Raw genomic sequence first — 14,221 nt, 5'->3', positions numbered from 1 at the left:
ATGTCTTCCTTAGTGACGATGTACAGATTTTGTCTGTGACAAATGAATCTTGACTAAAAACAAGAACCAACACACAGCCACAGTGGTTCAGGAAAGCCTTTTCTGCTTTAATACAAAGAAAAGAAGCTTTTCACTTCAGAAAATACAAGATTGGTCAGAATTTTTTTTTTTTCTCCACAAATTGTCTCGGTTTTCCGTTTCCTAAGAAATGCTGCTCACCGCTGTTCAAACAGCTTTATCGAAATACATCCCTTCTTTTTGCTTTGGACTCGAAACTCAGGGGGGGGGGGGGGGATGATCACCATGTTTACTCTTATTATTTTGTGGTTTTTTTGGGTTGAGAATCAGGCCTTTCCTTGAACGACATTTTAATTTCGCATTATTTTTTGTTTGTAAGTGCCCACAGTGCCATGTGACACCCTGTCCAGCAGATCCAGAAATGTCCTGTTGCGTCCACATATTGCATCCATGCTCCCCTCATAAAAACGAGGTACAAGGCAGGGCAAAATTTCTTTCCAAAATAGATGTCATATATATATATATATATATATACATACATATATATATATATAGCAATTATATATACACATTCGTACATACATATACTAAATTATGTGATGCAAAGAAACAAAAAATGTACACATTTCTTACAAAATTGTAACAAAGATGGAAAGTGTTTTGTTTTGCTCCGGAGCAACGTTGTGTGGCCGTTTGAGCCTCTGCAAGGTTTTTCTGTCCACGTTTGCAGACACCAGAAGTCGTCTCCCAGATTTGTGTCCAAGTTCAACTGGCACAGAACTCACAGAGAGACTGACAAAGAGTGTGAGACAGAAAATGGTTCAGGGTTGGAAATACAGAGGGGAAAAAAAGAAGAAAAAACAAAACAAAAAGTGAGATGAAAAGTGATGCACGTGGAAAAGTTGCATGAACCCTCCCCTGACCCGAAACAAAAAAAAAATGGAGAGGGGGAATAAAAGATATTATCAGGGAGTGTTCACATAAAAAAGCACAAACAAATTTTGTGTTCTTTTATTACTAAATATAGTGCAACAATAAACATTGCATTTCTTTCACCCTTTCACTTGAGTCTGACGAAGTTAACTTTGCTTTTTTTTTTTTTTCTTCCTCTGTTCTTAACACTTTGTTGTCAATATGAGGCGTAAACCCTTGTTCTGTCACTGTCCTGCGCCACAAGGTCAAGTCCTCCTCCTTTCTGGGAGGAAAACAGGCTTCAGATTCAGAGACGTAAACATAACACAGACCCTGCTCAAAACAAGACAAAAGAAAAAAAACAACAACAGGAGGAACATAAAGAATAAAAACAGAACAAGTGTTGGTGTTTTGGGCAGCATGTAATTTTGGAAAGGCAGGGCAGTTTTGATGGTGGCGATGACCCCCACAGTCAAATAGCCAAATCCTCGAGGAATAAAAACCGAGCCGCGTGAACCGCAGCGCTCCCTCCCGCACTAGAGCGTTTGTGTGCAGGAAACAGCTGCGGCCTTTTGGACCGGTCGGGCCTTAGAAGGCCTGCTGGGCTGGGTTGTAGTTGAACGTCGTTGGCACGTGGGGCCTCTCCTCCAGCTTGTCATACTCCAGATGAAACTCCTTAAGAGATGCAGACACGGTTTTAAACAGGACGAAGGCCAGTAAAACTTCAACTTCTCCAGGTGAACAAAAAGTGGAAAAGAAACAACAGGACGACTCGTTCTTACCTTGGCTACTTTCCTCCAGTTAAGACAATCGAAAAAGTAGTAGGTGCCCCTCTCGTAGGTGTTGGTCTTCAGTGTGGGCTCCATGCCCGGCGCTCTCGTTATCCAAACCCGCTCCTCTTTGTGGTACCGCCAGTCACGGTTAAAGCTGGAGAGGGGAGTTATGAACAAGGGAAAATACCAGATGAAATTCAGAAGAAAGACTCCCCCTTGTATTAACGATAGGGTTGGCATTAATTAAACAAGTAACAAGAAAACTGGTTGGAAAATGACAACTCAATTAATCACGAATGGAAAGATCTGGTGAATGAGATATATGAAATGGAGAAGCCTACTCTGAGGATTAGAAATCAAATGCATTTATTTGAAGAAAGATGGGAGAAATGGATTAAATAAATAACATAAATAAAGTTCTTCTTTCTTTTTTCTCTCTTGTGGTTTCAATGTGGATAAACATGTGACATTATGTTCCTGTAAGATGATTTATATCATTTTACCTATCAACCTTTGAACTGTGATATATGATTTGCGAATTAATATCATTATTATTAACTGTGTATTTACTGTCATTTTATGTTATCTCACTTTTTAGTTTTTTATTGTATATTTGTTTTGTTAAGTTTATTGTGTATTTGTTCATTTACCGTTAAAAAATGCTAATAAAAAAATAATTAAAAAAGGAGTTATGAAAAAAAGAGAAGACATTGTGATCGACCAATGACCATAATAAACGTTCACCCCAAGAACCACAAATTCATGATTCATGAAGCTTCACTCTACACAGGGAAGAGCTGCTGGCAGCCTGCCACGCACATTTGTACAACTCTAAATCGACCAAAGTCGAATGTCTATTAACAAGGTCCAGCTGAATTTACTCAAATAAAACCTTTTACAGCGGGTAACTTGAACAGTGCAGACACAGACAATCACCAGTCATTGTACTCACAGCTCCACTGCTGCCAGTAGCTGGAGCAGGTCTCCACCGTTCATGTAGTACAGGTAGAACAACAGGTCTTCACCGTATCGAGCCAGTTTGATTGCAGCCAACTAAAAAGGCGAGTGGGGAAAAAGAACGAGGAGCATTAGTTGAACGCTCACACTACGAGTACGACCTGAACACACTTATTGCGGCGCTGTTCTGCTCATCGTTACCTTGTCCCTTATGTGGATGTTGGTTAAGTACTCAGAGGGAACGTGGAAGTCTGAGAAGGAAAAAGCACGGATAGAGGTCAACACGTCTCAAAACAAATAACTTCACTGAATATAATTAGAAACCTTTTTGTCTATTCACTGTCATGCCGGTGGAGAGTAACAGTGACTCAAAAAGAAATGAGTGCTAAAAAATAATGCTTTAAAATATTATTTCTGATTATGAAATGACTGTGAAATTACATTGGTGGGTAACATCGTAGGTCAGTGTGCAGCTCGACGAGGAGCCTCCACCTGGTCCCTAACAACTTCTACCACTCCACATATCTGCCTCTCTGTCCTCAAGGTAAGTATTATCAGACTGGCTCTGACACAAATCGTTAAAAAGGTTCACCAGGTCTGACAAATGATCATTCTTGAAGTGATAACTAAAAGGATTTAAAAGTCATCCTCTTGCCAAAAAAAAAACTTCACGTCAGTGTCTTACCGATGTCTTGAGGTCGACAAGGTGCTGAGGCCCAAGGAGAGGCGAACTTGGGGTACAAGTTTCTGCCAGAGAATAAAGTTACAGTCAGTCATTATAAAACAGCGTAGAATTTGCGTACGAGTCCTAGACAGAATCAATAGCACAGGGGCAAAGTTGTCCGGGTTTCGGCAGAGTTTAACGCTACATCCACACTGCTATGTCTTCGCTTTAAAACTGAAACGATCTCCGTCCACGCGAGCGTTGCAGCTCTGTAATAGTCCATGAGAACACACCTGTAAGTGCATTTCACATTCACGTAGACAGGTAGCAGATAGTTTACTCTGCAGTCGGTTGCTTAGCTCCAGAAAATACTACGAACAAGGAACAGCAATAGTGAGTTTTCCTTTCTTGTACCGACGACGAGGAGGAGGAACCGTTACTCAAAGTTAGTATTTACAATATTTAGCTTTCACCGCTGGTAGTCGAGTCGTGACCCAGAGGAACCAATCAGGAAGTGAATGCAGGTGACTGCGTATCTAAATGTCTCAGTTTTTGCCCGTCCACACTTCAACGCTTCCTCTGAGTTTTCAATGTACAATGGCTAAATTAATCGACAACTATTTTCATAATTGGTTGAAATAGTTTTTGTGAAGAAGAAAAAAGACGAAAAATCTCTGAATTCAGCTTCTTAAATGGGAATATTTTCTGGTTTCTTTGCTCGTCTATGACTGTAAAGTAAATATCTTTGGTCTGTGGATGAAACAAAACATGGTCTTGAGGTTTGAGAAAAATAGTCAACAGATTAATCGATTATGAAAATAAGCGTTAGTTGCAGCCCTAAAAGCAGCAGTGATGCATTTTTAAAACTGAAACAAAGTAGTGTGGATGTTGCCTAACTTCAGATTTATTCAGTGACAAATGCCATTGTAACCAATTGTTTGAAATTTTGATACACTATTCCCAGTTGTATCAGTAGGACTGCATGTTTTACCACCCAACGAAAACTGTGAGCAGGGTAGAACAGCCGTCTTACTCTGGTGAGTTCAAGTTGAGTCCCAGTGTCGTGAGGTCGCTGCCCAGCGCCAGATGGACCATCCCGGGATCCGTCTCTGCCGCCCGGATAAACGTCAGCAGGCCAATCATGCCGAATTGGTCTGTCACCATCCCTGAGGGAATGTTCGTCACCCGACCTGCAGCGGCAAACTGAGTTCAACAAACTGCCGACGCTGCAGTTAAAACTTAGTGTCAATACATTACCTCCATATTTCTAACCCACACTTTGTGCACGCATTGGAGAGCAAACCAAGCCAACTATTATTATTTATTTATTTTTACAAGTTATGCTCACAGACAAGCTAATGTAAAGATGATGATGGTCTGCATCATGATAAACATATTCTTTTTAAACCTACCCAATATATAACCAACCCCAAATGCAGGGTAGAGAGCCCAACTGCCTCACCCAAGTTGTGCGATTAAGAAGGGATGTCTCAGTGGAATTGGAGCGATACGATTGGCTGAGAAGTCTCACCATCGGGCAACACCTGGATTCCTTTCTTCTGGTTGTTGTTCTGTGCTGAGGCCGTCTTGTCCCCGGGGAACTTGGGCCCGTCTGCATTGGCTGTGCTCTTGCTCGTGGAGTTCAAGTTCTAAACAACAAAGAAAAAAGAAGAAACTTTTTTTTTTTTAACCGGAACATAAAACATGTTAATTCATGATAGTAATGTATCATCGTCAAAGTGTGGTAGAAAATTCACGAGTCACTCACACTTACAGTTTTGCTGTCGTCGTTGTTCAACGAGGGGTCCTTATAGTTCGGGCCAGGCAGTGCGGGGAAGTCCTCGTTGTGGATGGAGAAGTCCTGCGTCTGTTCTGTCGATGGCTTTGTCACCATGCCAACTTCATGATGAAGATGAAAACAGTGAAGTAGAAATTACATAGGTTGTAATAAGCAAATACTTTTGTTGAAAACAACTTTCTATGAATTTTAGGAGAGCACTTAAACAAAACTCAGACTCCGATTTCTGAACCCAAGAAGCTGCAAGAAGCCATTTCCTCTCCGAGGGGAACCTAGTCAACCTATTGCCTTTAGCTTAATGTGTGTAAAAATAATAATTAATTCGTCCTAATGGCCTACCATAAGGAGCCCTGCCAGCCAGTGGGTTGAGCACCGGTGTTGGGTTTCCGGTCCCTTCTCTCCGACTCCTGTCTGCTAACGCAGGAAAGTCTGACAGATCCAGGCCCGTTACATTTTCACTCCCATCTGCAGCAAGAGGAAGGTTAGGGAACTTGTGCCGTGTGATGTCACATTGAACTCAATTCATCGGTAATAATGTGGCATTTACTAAATTATGCTGTCCAAAATTAAACATTTCAAATGATGAAGTGTAGTAAAATATTGGGCAACAAGTTGTATTTATTAAATTACTGCATTTTGATTTTGTTTTTTAATCAGATTGGTTTCTTAATCTTATCTATATGCATGGATACATTGTTCGTTTACATGAAACCTAAAAAATAAGGATCCCCAGGTTAACCCACCCGGGTCAAACTAACCTGTGCCATTGAAGATGTTGCTTGAAAGCGAGTTGTTCATCCCAAAAGCCTGATTGCGGTTCATACCAAAACCTGACATGCTGCAGAGAGAGAGGAAAAACAAAAGAAAAGGTTAAGGCCAGCTTCCAAATATTAAGTTTCCTAAAACATGCAAGGAGTTTAGATGTGTCTACCTGTTTATGGTGAAGGGCTGACGTGCTGGTTGCTGTTTGGGCATACAGATGATACTGGGCGAGCTGCGGTTGGGGCTGCCCAGCCCCGAGCTGCCCATACTGTTGGTCCTGCCGCTAATCCCAATGGCTTGACTGACCTGAGAGTGGTTCAGCATGTTCCTTGAGTTCATCGGCAACGTCCCCCTGTTAAAACAACATCAGGTCTCACTTGATTTTTTTGCCCATTTCAAGAGAATTGCCACTTATATTTTCAGCTATCATTTTCAAGGGCTGTGCGATATGACCGAAATACATATACAACCTTTCAACATCATGATTTTATTTTTTGCCATATGGTGTGCTGCAGGCAAAAGCCTCTTCCAACGTTGAACAACATGGTTTTTGCATAGGTGGTAAAAGAGGTTAGTAGTGTTTGATCATGTTGTGGGGCAACATATTTAGCAAAGTACAGTTTCCAGGTCCCTGTTAGACTTTCTGTCCCAAAAAACCCAACCATCCGGCAGAAGCTCCTCGTTTTGTCTTGAGTCTTTCTTCAGCACGGAATTAACCTGTACTGCGTCACGTCCAATATCCTCCATGTTTGTTTATGTTGCCTTCGTGCTAATTCCCTGCCCTCCTCTGTCTGCCAGGAGTGGAAGAACGCAAAGTGCCGTCCAAATGACAAAAAAAATTACATAAACATTGATTTGCAGCACAATGGAATAAATGAATATGAAACCATAGGCGTTTTTTCTATGGTCACATGAAATATACTGCCATATCGCACTGCCCTGTTATTCACGATTAAAAGTGTGTGTGTGTGTGTGTGTGTGTGTGTGTGTGTGTGTGTGTGTGTGTGTTCAAACTTTGCCTTCACACTTGGCCCCTAACCCTAACCCAAGATAGCACCTTCATACACACCTGCTTGGTGACGGAGGAGTATGGAGGGACATGGTGGGGACTCCCGTTGTGGGAGTGATATGACTTGGTAGCTGTGTGCCTTGCGTTAGATTTCGGTTTAGCTGAGGTGTACTGTTCCCCATGCCCCTGACTGAAAAGCCCAGTGCACCTGCAGACAAACAACAACGCCAGGGAAATTATTCTGCTCTCCGTCCAAAGAACATCTTAGTAAAGTGCTACAAATGTAAGATTTCTTCCCACTCCAAGTAGATGAGAAAAACAACAAGAAGACTCACTTTGTGGACCATACAAACTTGCACCAAACTGCGACAGTTGACCCGACGACGATGGCGAGGGAGAGGAGAGTATCTGAAGGTAAAACATGTGAGGACAGGACAGGGGTTAGAAAACCGCAAAACTGCTCCTCTGGCGTCAAACTGGAGAAATGATGAAAAATGTGCAGAGCCGGGGTTGGAATTAAAAAACAACTCACATCTTTGTCCGACCGATGTGGGAACATCGACGGCTGATTGTAGTACATGCTTTCATCGGAGAAGTCATTATCGACCACCTCGACGAACTCGACAAATTTCTTTCTAGCACCAAACATGCCTTTTGTCACCTGAGGACAGAAGAGCGCCGCCGTTAGCAAAGATCTGCGAGAGAAGCGAGGTCACAAAAACTCGACCGAACACTGATACATTTCATTTGAAACATTTTCCTTTCAGAACATTTCTAATCTAAGTGCACTTAACTTCGTTGGAACCCAAATGTTGCCAATAGTTTTAAAATGTTGTAAATCCCCTTAAAGGTAAAAGCCCCTTTAACAATAATTGAACAGAATTGCATGGCATCTATTTAGTTTCAGCACCTCACTGACACTGACATTCACATTACAGTCATTCATTCAGCATCACATCCATTGAGCCAATCAACTCTGCACACACAGGATGGATTCATGAGTCTGAGAGCGCATCCGGTTATTGCAGATTTGAACATTCCGAATGCATTTTTCCTGCATTTGTTTGGCAAAGTTAATAAATAAAGTTTTGAACTGTGACTGCAACAAGATGTTGAACTTCCACTGCAACAGAAACTACTTGTTCTCTCCTCTGTGTGCAATTAATAGATAGGGGGGAAAAAAACAGATGACAGCGATGCTAACTGGCAACTATTGGCTTCTCCTCGCTGTCGTGTGGGTTTTCTTCTACGTCTTCACTTCACCGCTGAATGATTTCACTCGGTTGGGGGGGGAGAAGATGAACAGCTAGCAGTGCTAACAGGCTAGTTAGCCTAGAGCTAACGTTAGCGGGCCAACTGTAATCACTGTGTGTGTTTGTGTGTGTGTTAGCATGAGCTAGCTTAAACGGCCAGGCTAATAGGAAGAACGCACAGAAACCGTTCGACTACAACACGTCCCCACTGTGGCTACAGGTCATCAGCCGAGTGTCCGGGAGCCACACGGGCCCTCGGTGCCTCCACGTATCGGCTCGGTTCACGCTCCCGTGTGCAGCAGCAGCAGCAGCAGCTGCAGCTGCAGCAGCAGCAGCGACAATCTGCTGCAGCTCGCGGCTAACGAGCTGCTCGGTGCCGACACGGAGGAGGGCACCGAGGCGACCGGCTCACGGCGAAGGACCCGAATTGGTCCCGAGCATCTTTTCTTTTTCTGAATGTGGCGAAAGAATGAATTGAGATACCCCCTCACCGCATCAAATTCCCTTCTCTTCGTTAGATCCAAGATGGCTGTGTGTACTCTAAATCGAAAGAGGGATAACCTTTACCCTCTGACCCCGCGACCCGCTGACCACTTCCGTACACAAAACCCGTCGCGTCGGAGCCGAGCGAGTGTGTGTGTGTGTGTGTGTGTGTGTGTGCTGCACCTCCAGCACCAGACCCCGCGGCGTGTCTGATACTGAGTCAGACACAGAGAAAGACATTAAATACCTTTGTTAAAAACATAGAGATACATTAAAAAAATAAATAAAGAAGAAGATGTTGAATACAAATAACCCTCTACCTCCTACCTGTGATGACAGCATGTGTCTTCACTGTGCTCTATGACTGTTTCACTACAGAGGATGTCAAAGAGAATGGCAAAATATTCTATTATTATTATTATTATTATTATTATTAATAATAATAATAATAATAATAAATAATAAATCATATAATAATAATAGAAAATGTTATTATTATTAACGATTTATGCTCGTCGTGCTGGCTTTCAGATTACATTATGCTCAATTTACTATAGCAACTATACATGTTAAAAAAGATGATGCCTTACCTTAACTATATAGAATAGAATAGAATAGAACTTTATAATCCGCTAGAGAGGAAAATTGTCTTCAGCTCACCAGTGAACAAAAAAAAGCATGAATACTGTCATAGTCATAAAATACAAACAGCAATGACAGAAATGGTTTGCAGAAGAGCACCGTAAAGCAACATAGAAACAACATAAAAGTAACATAAAATAAACTTCTTTTTTTTTTTAAATGCACGTTTTTTTTAGTGGCCAGTTGGACTCTACAGCACCCCCCGGAGCTCAAAGGCTCAAACTGGCTGAAGAGAGGATGGAAGCTTGGGAGGAACGGACCCTTTTCAATGAAGATTTTTCCACATTTTATAGAGGGAAAAGCATTCATTACCACTGTCCATTCAAGTATCCATTTATCACATAATGGAACTGTCGATTACACCTGAGCTTTTTTTGCCATGATGTATCAACATCTCTTCCATGAACAGGGTCAGTCACATGTTTCTTTCACCGCGTTCAGTCTGGTTTGCACTGACGGCTCTTTGAGGCCCCCATGCATCGAGTGGATAAGAAGGACAAGTGCTAAAAACAGTCTGTCAGTGAGCGAAAACAGATGGGGGGGGGGGGGGGGGGGGGGTACCCATTGCCTCTTCAGATAAGGAAAATTAAATTCCTCCCCAGTTAAGTAGTTGGAAAATAGCACCAATGCAAGACAACATGGGCCGATCACACTTCTGTAAGGCAGGGATGACTTGTGATGACTTCACACTGTTCAGGGCTAAGACCCTCACCGAGGAAGGTAATAATAATATTATATTTCACTTTATGCCTACAAGGAACAACTATAACTTGATTACCGGGATTTGGAGGTTTAGAGTGTTTATAGCTCTAAAGAGTGGATGCCGCAGTGACCCCACAGTTGATGTCCAAGCAATTCAAACAGACGTGTGCAATGTGGCACTGACAAAAGACAGATCTAGGGAGCCACACGCCCTTAAACACACTTCAACAACCTATCAGTCGTCCATGGAACCTGCGACTTAATGTCCCTTCCCTGCAGAAACATTTCAAAACATGCATTGATTCCCTCCAACCTAAGTCAGAGTAAAACGTACAGTACACACCTTTTCTTTGTTCTCACTGTGAACATTGACAAATTCCTCACAATATTCCACTGTGGGGGCCCCACTTGTCTGGCCCGGTGGCACAGCTCCAGGACGGCATCCGGGCCGATTAAAGCAGAATGTAAATGACCTTTGCTGGTCCTTTATCACAAATCACTTCTCATGCTTATCCATGGCACCCTGCTCCTCCCTGTCTCTCTCTCTCTACCCCTTCTGTCATCTTGGAGAGGGGGTGGGGCTGGATCATTAGGTACAAATGGGGAGGAGAGAGCAGCCAGTGGTTGCTATCACCATGAAAGTCAGGGCAAGGCTCAGAGCCACTGAGAGATAGTGTGAGGGCTGCACTGGGGAGTACCTGCCCAGGGAATACAATAGGTTTTCAGCCCATTAAGTTGGATAAACAAATGGCTGTGTGGCTGTGTGTAGGAGATGCTGAGAGTCATGGAAATCCGCAGGAAAACACTGGAAAGTAGGTGTTTTTTCAATTCCGATTATGATCATCTTAATGGTTATTATGTTTTCTGTTTAGTTTTTAATAGTGTAACTGCTGCTGCATTCAGCCTCATATGCTAATGCATTATTACAAAAATGTATGACGTTGTTATAAACTTGTTTTTGTTTTTTTCACATATTTTCAAGATCGATAACTCTAAAGTGGAGGAGCATTAATGGGACGCCATGAAATGCGCTAGAAGATGCCGACAGCTTGCTTAAGTGCAACCCTTGCCCGGCACTGTACGGATGTGGAGGACCAGTGGTGGGTCAGAGACAGTTAAGGAAGATGGGTAATGTCATGCGAGGTATCATCGCCTTAATTCCCTCGGAGCGCTGTCAACGCTTCTTAGTGGGGGACCTGAGGGAGATGCCTCTTGATCGGACCCTGGACCTGAGCAGCCGGCAGTTGCGTCGGCTACCTGTTGCTGCCTGTGTCTTTGACGAGCTGGTGAAGCTCTATCTGAGTGACAACAACCTCAGCACTTTACCTGCTGACCTGCAGAGGCTGAGGAAGCTGCAGCTGCTGGCCCTCGACTTCAACTGCTTTGAAGAGCTCCCAGCGGCTGTCTGCAGACTGCCCCAGCTCAACATCCTCTACCTAGGCAACAACAGGCTTTACCACCTCCCCAGTGAACTGGGAGAGCTCAAGGAACTTAATACTCTGTGGCTGGAGACTAACTGCTTCAGTGTTTTCCCTGAGGTGGTTTGTGAGCTCTCCAATCTCAAGACGCTGCACCTGGGTTATAACCAGATACAGAGTTTACCGATGGAACTCGGACGACTGGAAGAGCTAAGAAGCATCTGGCTCGCTGGGAACCAGCTGCCGGAGTTCCCGCCAGTGTTGCTGGAAATGCACTTTCTAGCTGTCATTGATGTGGACCGGAACAAAATACGCCGCTTCCCAGGCCTGTCTCACATGCAGGGGTTGAAACTTGTCATTTATGACCACAACCCCTGTGTTAACGCCCCAGTGGTAGGCGAGGGAGTCAAGAGGGTCGGACGCTGGGCCGATAGCCCGGATGATGAGAAGGAAAAAGAAGGGTCAAAAGCAGCAAGTGAGACGACAGCCGCGGTCGTGGAAGTACAACCCGAGGAGGAGCACAACATTTAGGGCCAAGGAAAAACTTGGCGGGGCGGCTGCCAGCGCAGGATGACATTCAAGTGGTATACTTACAGCAAAGGGGTGTGTTGTAGGGAAATGGTCTTTGGTCTATATATAGTAAAGCCACCCATATGAGATAAATGTCAGTGTCTTATTAGATTTTGTAAAACTGTATTTGGCTTTATATCTGATTGGTATAAACAACAGTGAAGTTGTAAATTGCTCTTAGTTTTTCACAAAATATCATATATTATTTGTCACAAAGGTTTTTACTATTGCATCTTCCAGTCCAAAACACCTACACTGGGAATTTTAAAATTAGTAGCCGCAGCGCTTGCAAGTAGTGGTGTGTTTGCAGGACAGTAATAGATGGCATTCATAGGCACAGAGTTTTTGCTGGTTATTCTGTGCGTTATCTGATTTGTTCAGTTTCAGATATCCCTGATTCAGATGCACAATACATAATACTCAATTTGATCATAATCAAACAACAGGCATGTGATGGCCCCCAATCCAAAGGTTATGTGCACAAGTTCTTACTTTATACTGTGGAGATAAGAAAGAGGAGAGATCCTTGTTCCAGTCTGATATATTATCTGTACCTGCTGAGGCTTAATGTGAGGTTTTTAATACAAGTGATGGATGGTTTGAATCAATTAGAGCACTCCTTATCCAGACCGATGCATAATTCATCTGACAGATTGGGGCTGTGGCTTTGAAAAAAGGCTGCGAGTGGGCCGTAATATCGTTGCCATAAGGTTCTGGTTTGGAACAGATTATAAATGCAGCTTTCTAATGCCGCAAAGTACCAGGAAAATGTTCTGTAAACAAGATTAAATGTCACTGCCCAGTATATCATTTTGCACATTTTGAATCTTTTTTAACAAAACGTTGAGAAAAAAGATTTTAAATAGGCTGCATATCAGCTATTTTACTGTAAATATGATATTTTCTAATAGTGTGCACACGGAACTACTGTATTTTCTGCTTTCATTCAACTTCCAATTAAAAACAACTACTTTGCTGTCTGTTGGAATGAGTCTTCAGGTTCCATGTATAAAGAAATCTTTCCGTTTCATAATTCAAATTCCATTTTCCACGTCAAACATAAACTCCTTGATCTTGTAAGAGGCCCTCGTCAGGAGCTGAGGGGCCTCCTGTTTCTCTTGATCATCATTTCTACTACTTCACTGGAGTCCACCCGTGGAAAATTGATTGGACATGATTTGGAAAGACAAACAGCTGCCAATGCATATCAAAATAAAAGTCACATCTCACCCCTCAAAAAATGCATACAATTTGCAAAAATAATTCACCAAACTGTACGAGATGTGAAACAGAAGAAGGAACATTTAAGCATCTGTTTTGGCGATATGGACTGGAAAATAGTTGATTTATTCTCTCACTAAATCAGTAATAGAAATAGAATTTGATTTAAACCCCTTGCCTTTACTTACTTAATGATATGCCCAATTTTCAAATAGATTTTTAAAAAATCCATGCGATAATTATTATGACATATTTTGCAAAAAAATGTATACTTCTGTTTTGGAAGTAAAATGAATCTCCTCCAACTTTTAAGATGTTCTTGGACCTAATATCAAAACGCCTACCTTTAGAGATTTACTCCTGAAAAATATCCTAATTGTGGACATATTCTTTTTAAAAGAGTTATGGCTTCCATAATTTTCTTGCTTGGAGAACTTTTTGAGAGGAATAGAGAGTTTTTGGCTTTGAGCCTTTATGAATTGAGGTACAGGGATTAAAGATAAGGGACGTCATGCTTTTTACAAGCATGTCAAACTGTTACTTCGTTGTTGTTGTTTATTTATTTGTTGTGCTATGCACTTTGTATGTACAGCATGTCATGTCATGAGAGCTTGAAAGACAAAACACGAGGCTCGAAGCAGCTGCTGCAGAGCTCAGAGACAGGGTCGTGTCGATCCAGGATGACTACAAAAAATCAGCTGCATTCATGGTCTCCAAGAGCACAGTGGCCTCGATAATGTATATGTATGTGTATTAACATTTACACCACCTAGACTCATCTAGACCACCCCTCCTTATCAGGTTCACACCCCCAATTGCCTCTCGCTTACAACATACCCACCAGTTTGAATTCATATTGTATTACCAAGTTTGCTTTAGCTCTTTATCAATTTATTGCATAATCAGAATTTACACCTAACAGGGGCGAGCAGCAGGTCACCGGGAGAGGAATCACAAACGGGCTCTGTGCCGTTCCCATTTACTGGCAGCATATTTGGACGCACGTGGTACAGTATGCTGAGGATGACACAGCAGGGAC

At 42.5% G+C, this 14,221-nt stretch overlaps 2 protein-coding genes across 5 annotated transcripts; one reads left to right on the top strand and one right to left on the bottom strand.

Annotated features, from left to right (window-relative positions):
• Positions 1-86: 86 nt before the first annotated feature.
• cnot2 (CCR4-NOT transcription complex, subunit 2) lies at positions 87-8,767 on the bottom strand. 4 transcript variants are annotated; one of them, XM_035641595.2, is made up of 15 exons: positions 8,638-8,767; positions 7,426-7,554; positions 7,229-7,301; positions 6,954-7,101; positions 6,054-6,236; positions 5,881-5,960; positions 5,462-5,587; positions 5,093-5,223; positions 4,856-4,973; positions 4,358-4,514; positions 3,346-3,407; positions 2,862-2,911; positions 2,656-2,756; positions 1,713-1,857; positions 87-1,605 (listed from the first exon to the last, which is right to left on the bottom strand). In XM_035641595.2, the coding sequence occupies exons 2-15, from the start codon at positions 7,540-7,542 to the stop codon at positions 1,519-1,521; spliced, it is 1,578 nt and encodes a 525-aa protein (XP_035497488.1). In that variant the 5' UTR covers positions 7,543-7,554; positions 8,638-8,767; the 3' UTR covers positions 87-1,518. The 4 variants fall into 4 exon arrangements, with proteins under 4 accessions (XP_035497488.1, XP_035497491.1, XP_035497490.1 ...); XM_035641598.2 differs by having other exon boundaries at positions 5,099-5,223; XM_035641597.2 differs by having other exon boundaries at positions 8,630-8,651.
• Positions 8,768-10,614: 1,847 nt separating this feature from the next.
• On the top strand, positions 10,615-13,388 carry lrrc10 (leucine rich repeat containing 10). Its single transcript, XM_035642628.2, has 2 exons — positions 10,615-10,785; positions 10,956-13,388. Exon 2 carries the CDS (start codon positions 11,098-11,100, stop codon positions 11,920-11,922), a length of 825 nt encoding a protein of 274 aa, XP_035498521.2. The 5' UTR covers positions 10,615-10,785; positions 10,956-11,097; the 3' UTR covers positions 11,923-13,388.
• Positions 13,389-14,221: the final 833 nt, after the last annotated feature.

This window comes from Scophthalmus maximus, chromosome 7 (genome assembly GCF_022379125.1).
Source record: "Scophthalmus maximus strain ysfricsl-2021 chromosome 7, ASM2237912v1, whole genome shotgun sequence".
NCBI lineage: Eukaryota > Metazoa > Chordata > Actinopteri > Pleuronectiformes > Scophthalmidae > Scophthalmus > Scophthalmus maximus.
The sequence above is the reverse complement of the archived record's forward strand: the minus strand, read 5'-3'. Positions and strand labels throughout refer to the sequence as shown.

What these genes read in the sequence shown, in the direction of transcription:
- cnot2 (XM_035641595.2), bottom strand. Translation starts at nt 7,542, where the DNA reads ATGTTTGGTGCTAGAAAGAAATTTGTCGAGTTCGTCGAGGTGGTCGAT. An exon ending in ACTCCTCCGTCACCAAGCAG is followed by an intron (nt 6,237 to 6,953) that starts GTGTGTATGAAG and finishes TTGTTTTAACAG; the next exon opens with GGGGACGTTGCCGATGAACT. An exon ending in ACGACAGCAAAACTGTAAGT is followed by an intron (nt 4,974 to 5,092) that starts GTGAGTGACTCG and finishes TTTGTTGTTTAG; the next exon opens with AACTTGAACTCCACGAGCAA.
- lrrc10 (XM_035642628.2), top strand. Translation starts at nt 11,098, where the DNA reads ATGGGTAATGTCATGCGAGGTATCATCGCCTTAATTCCCTCGGAGCGC.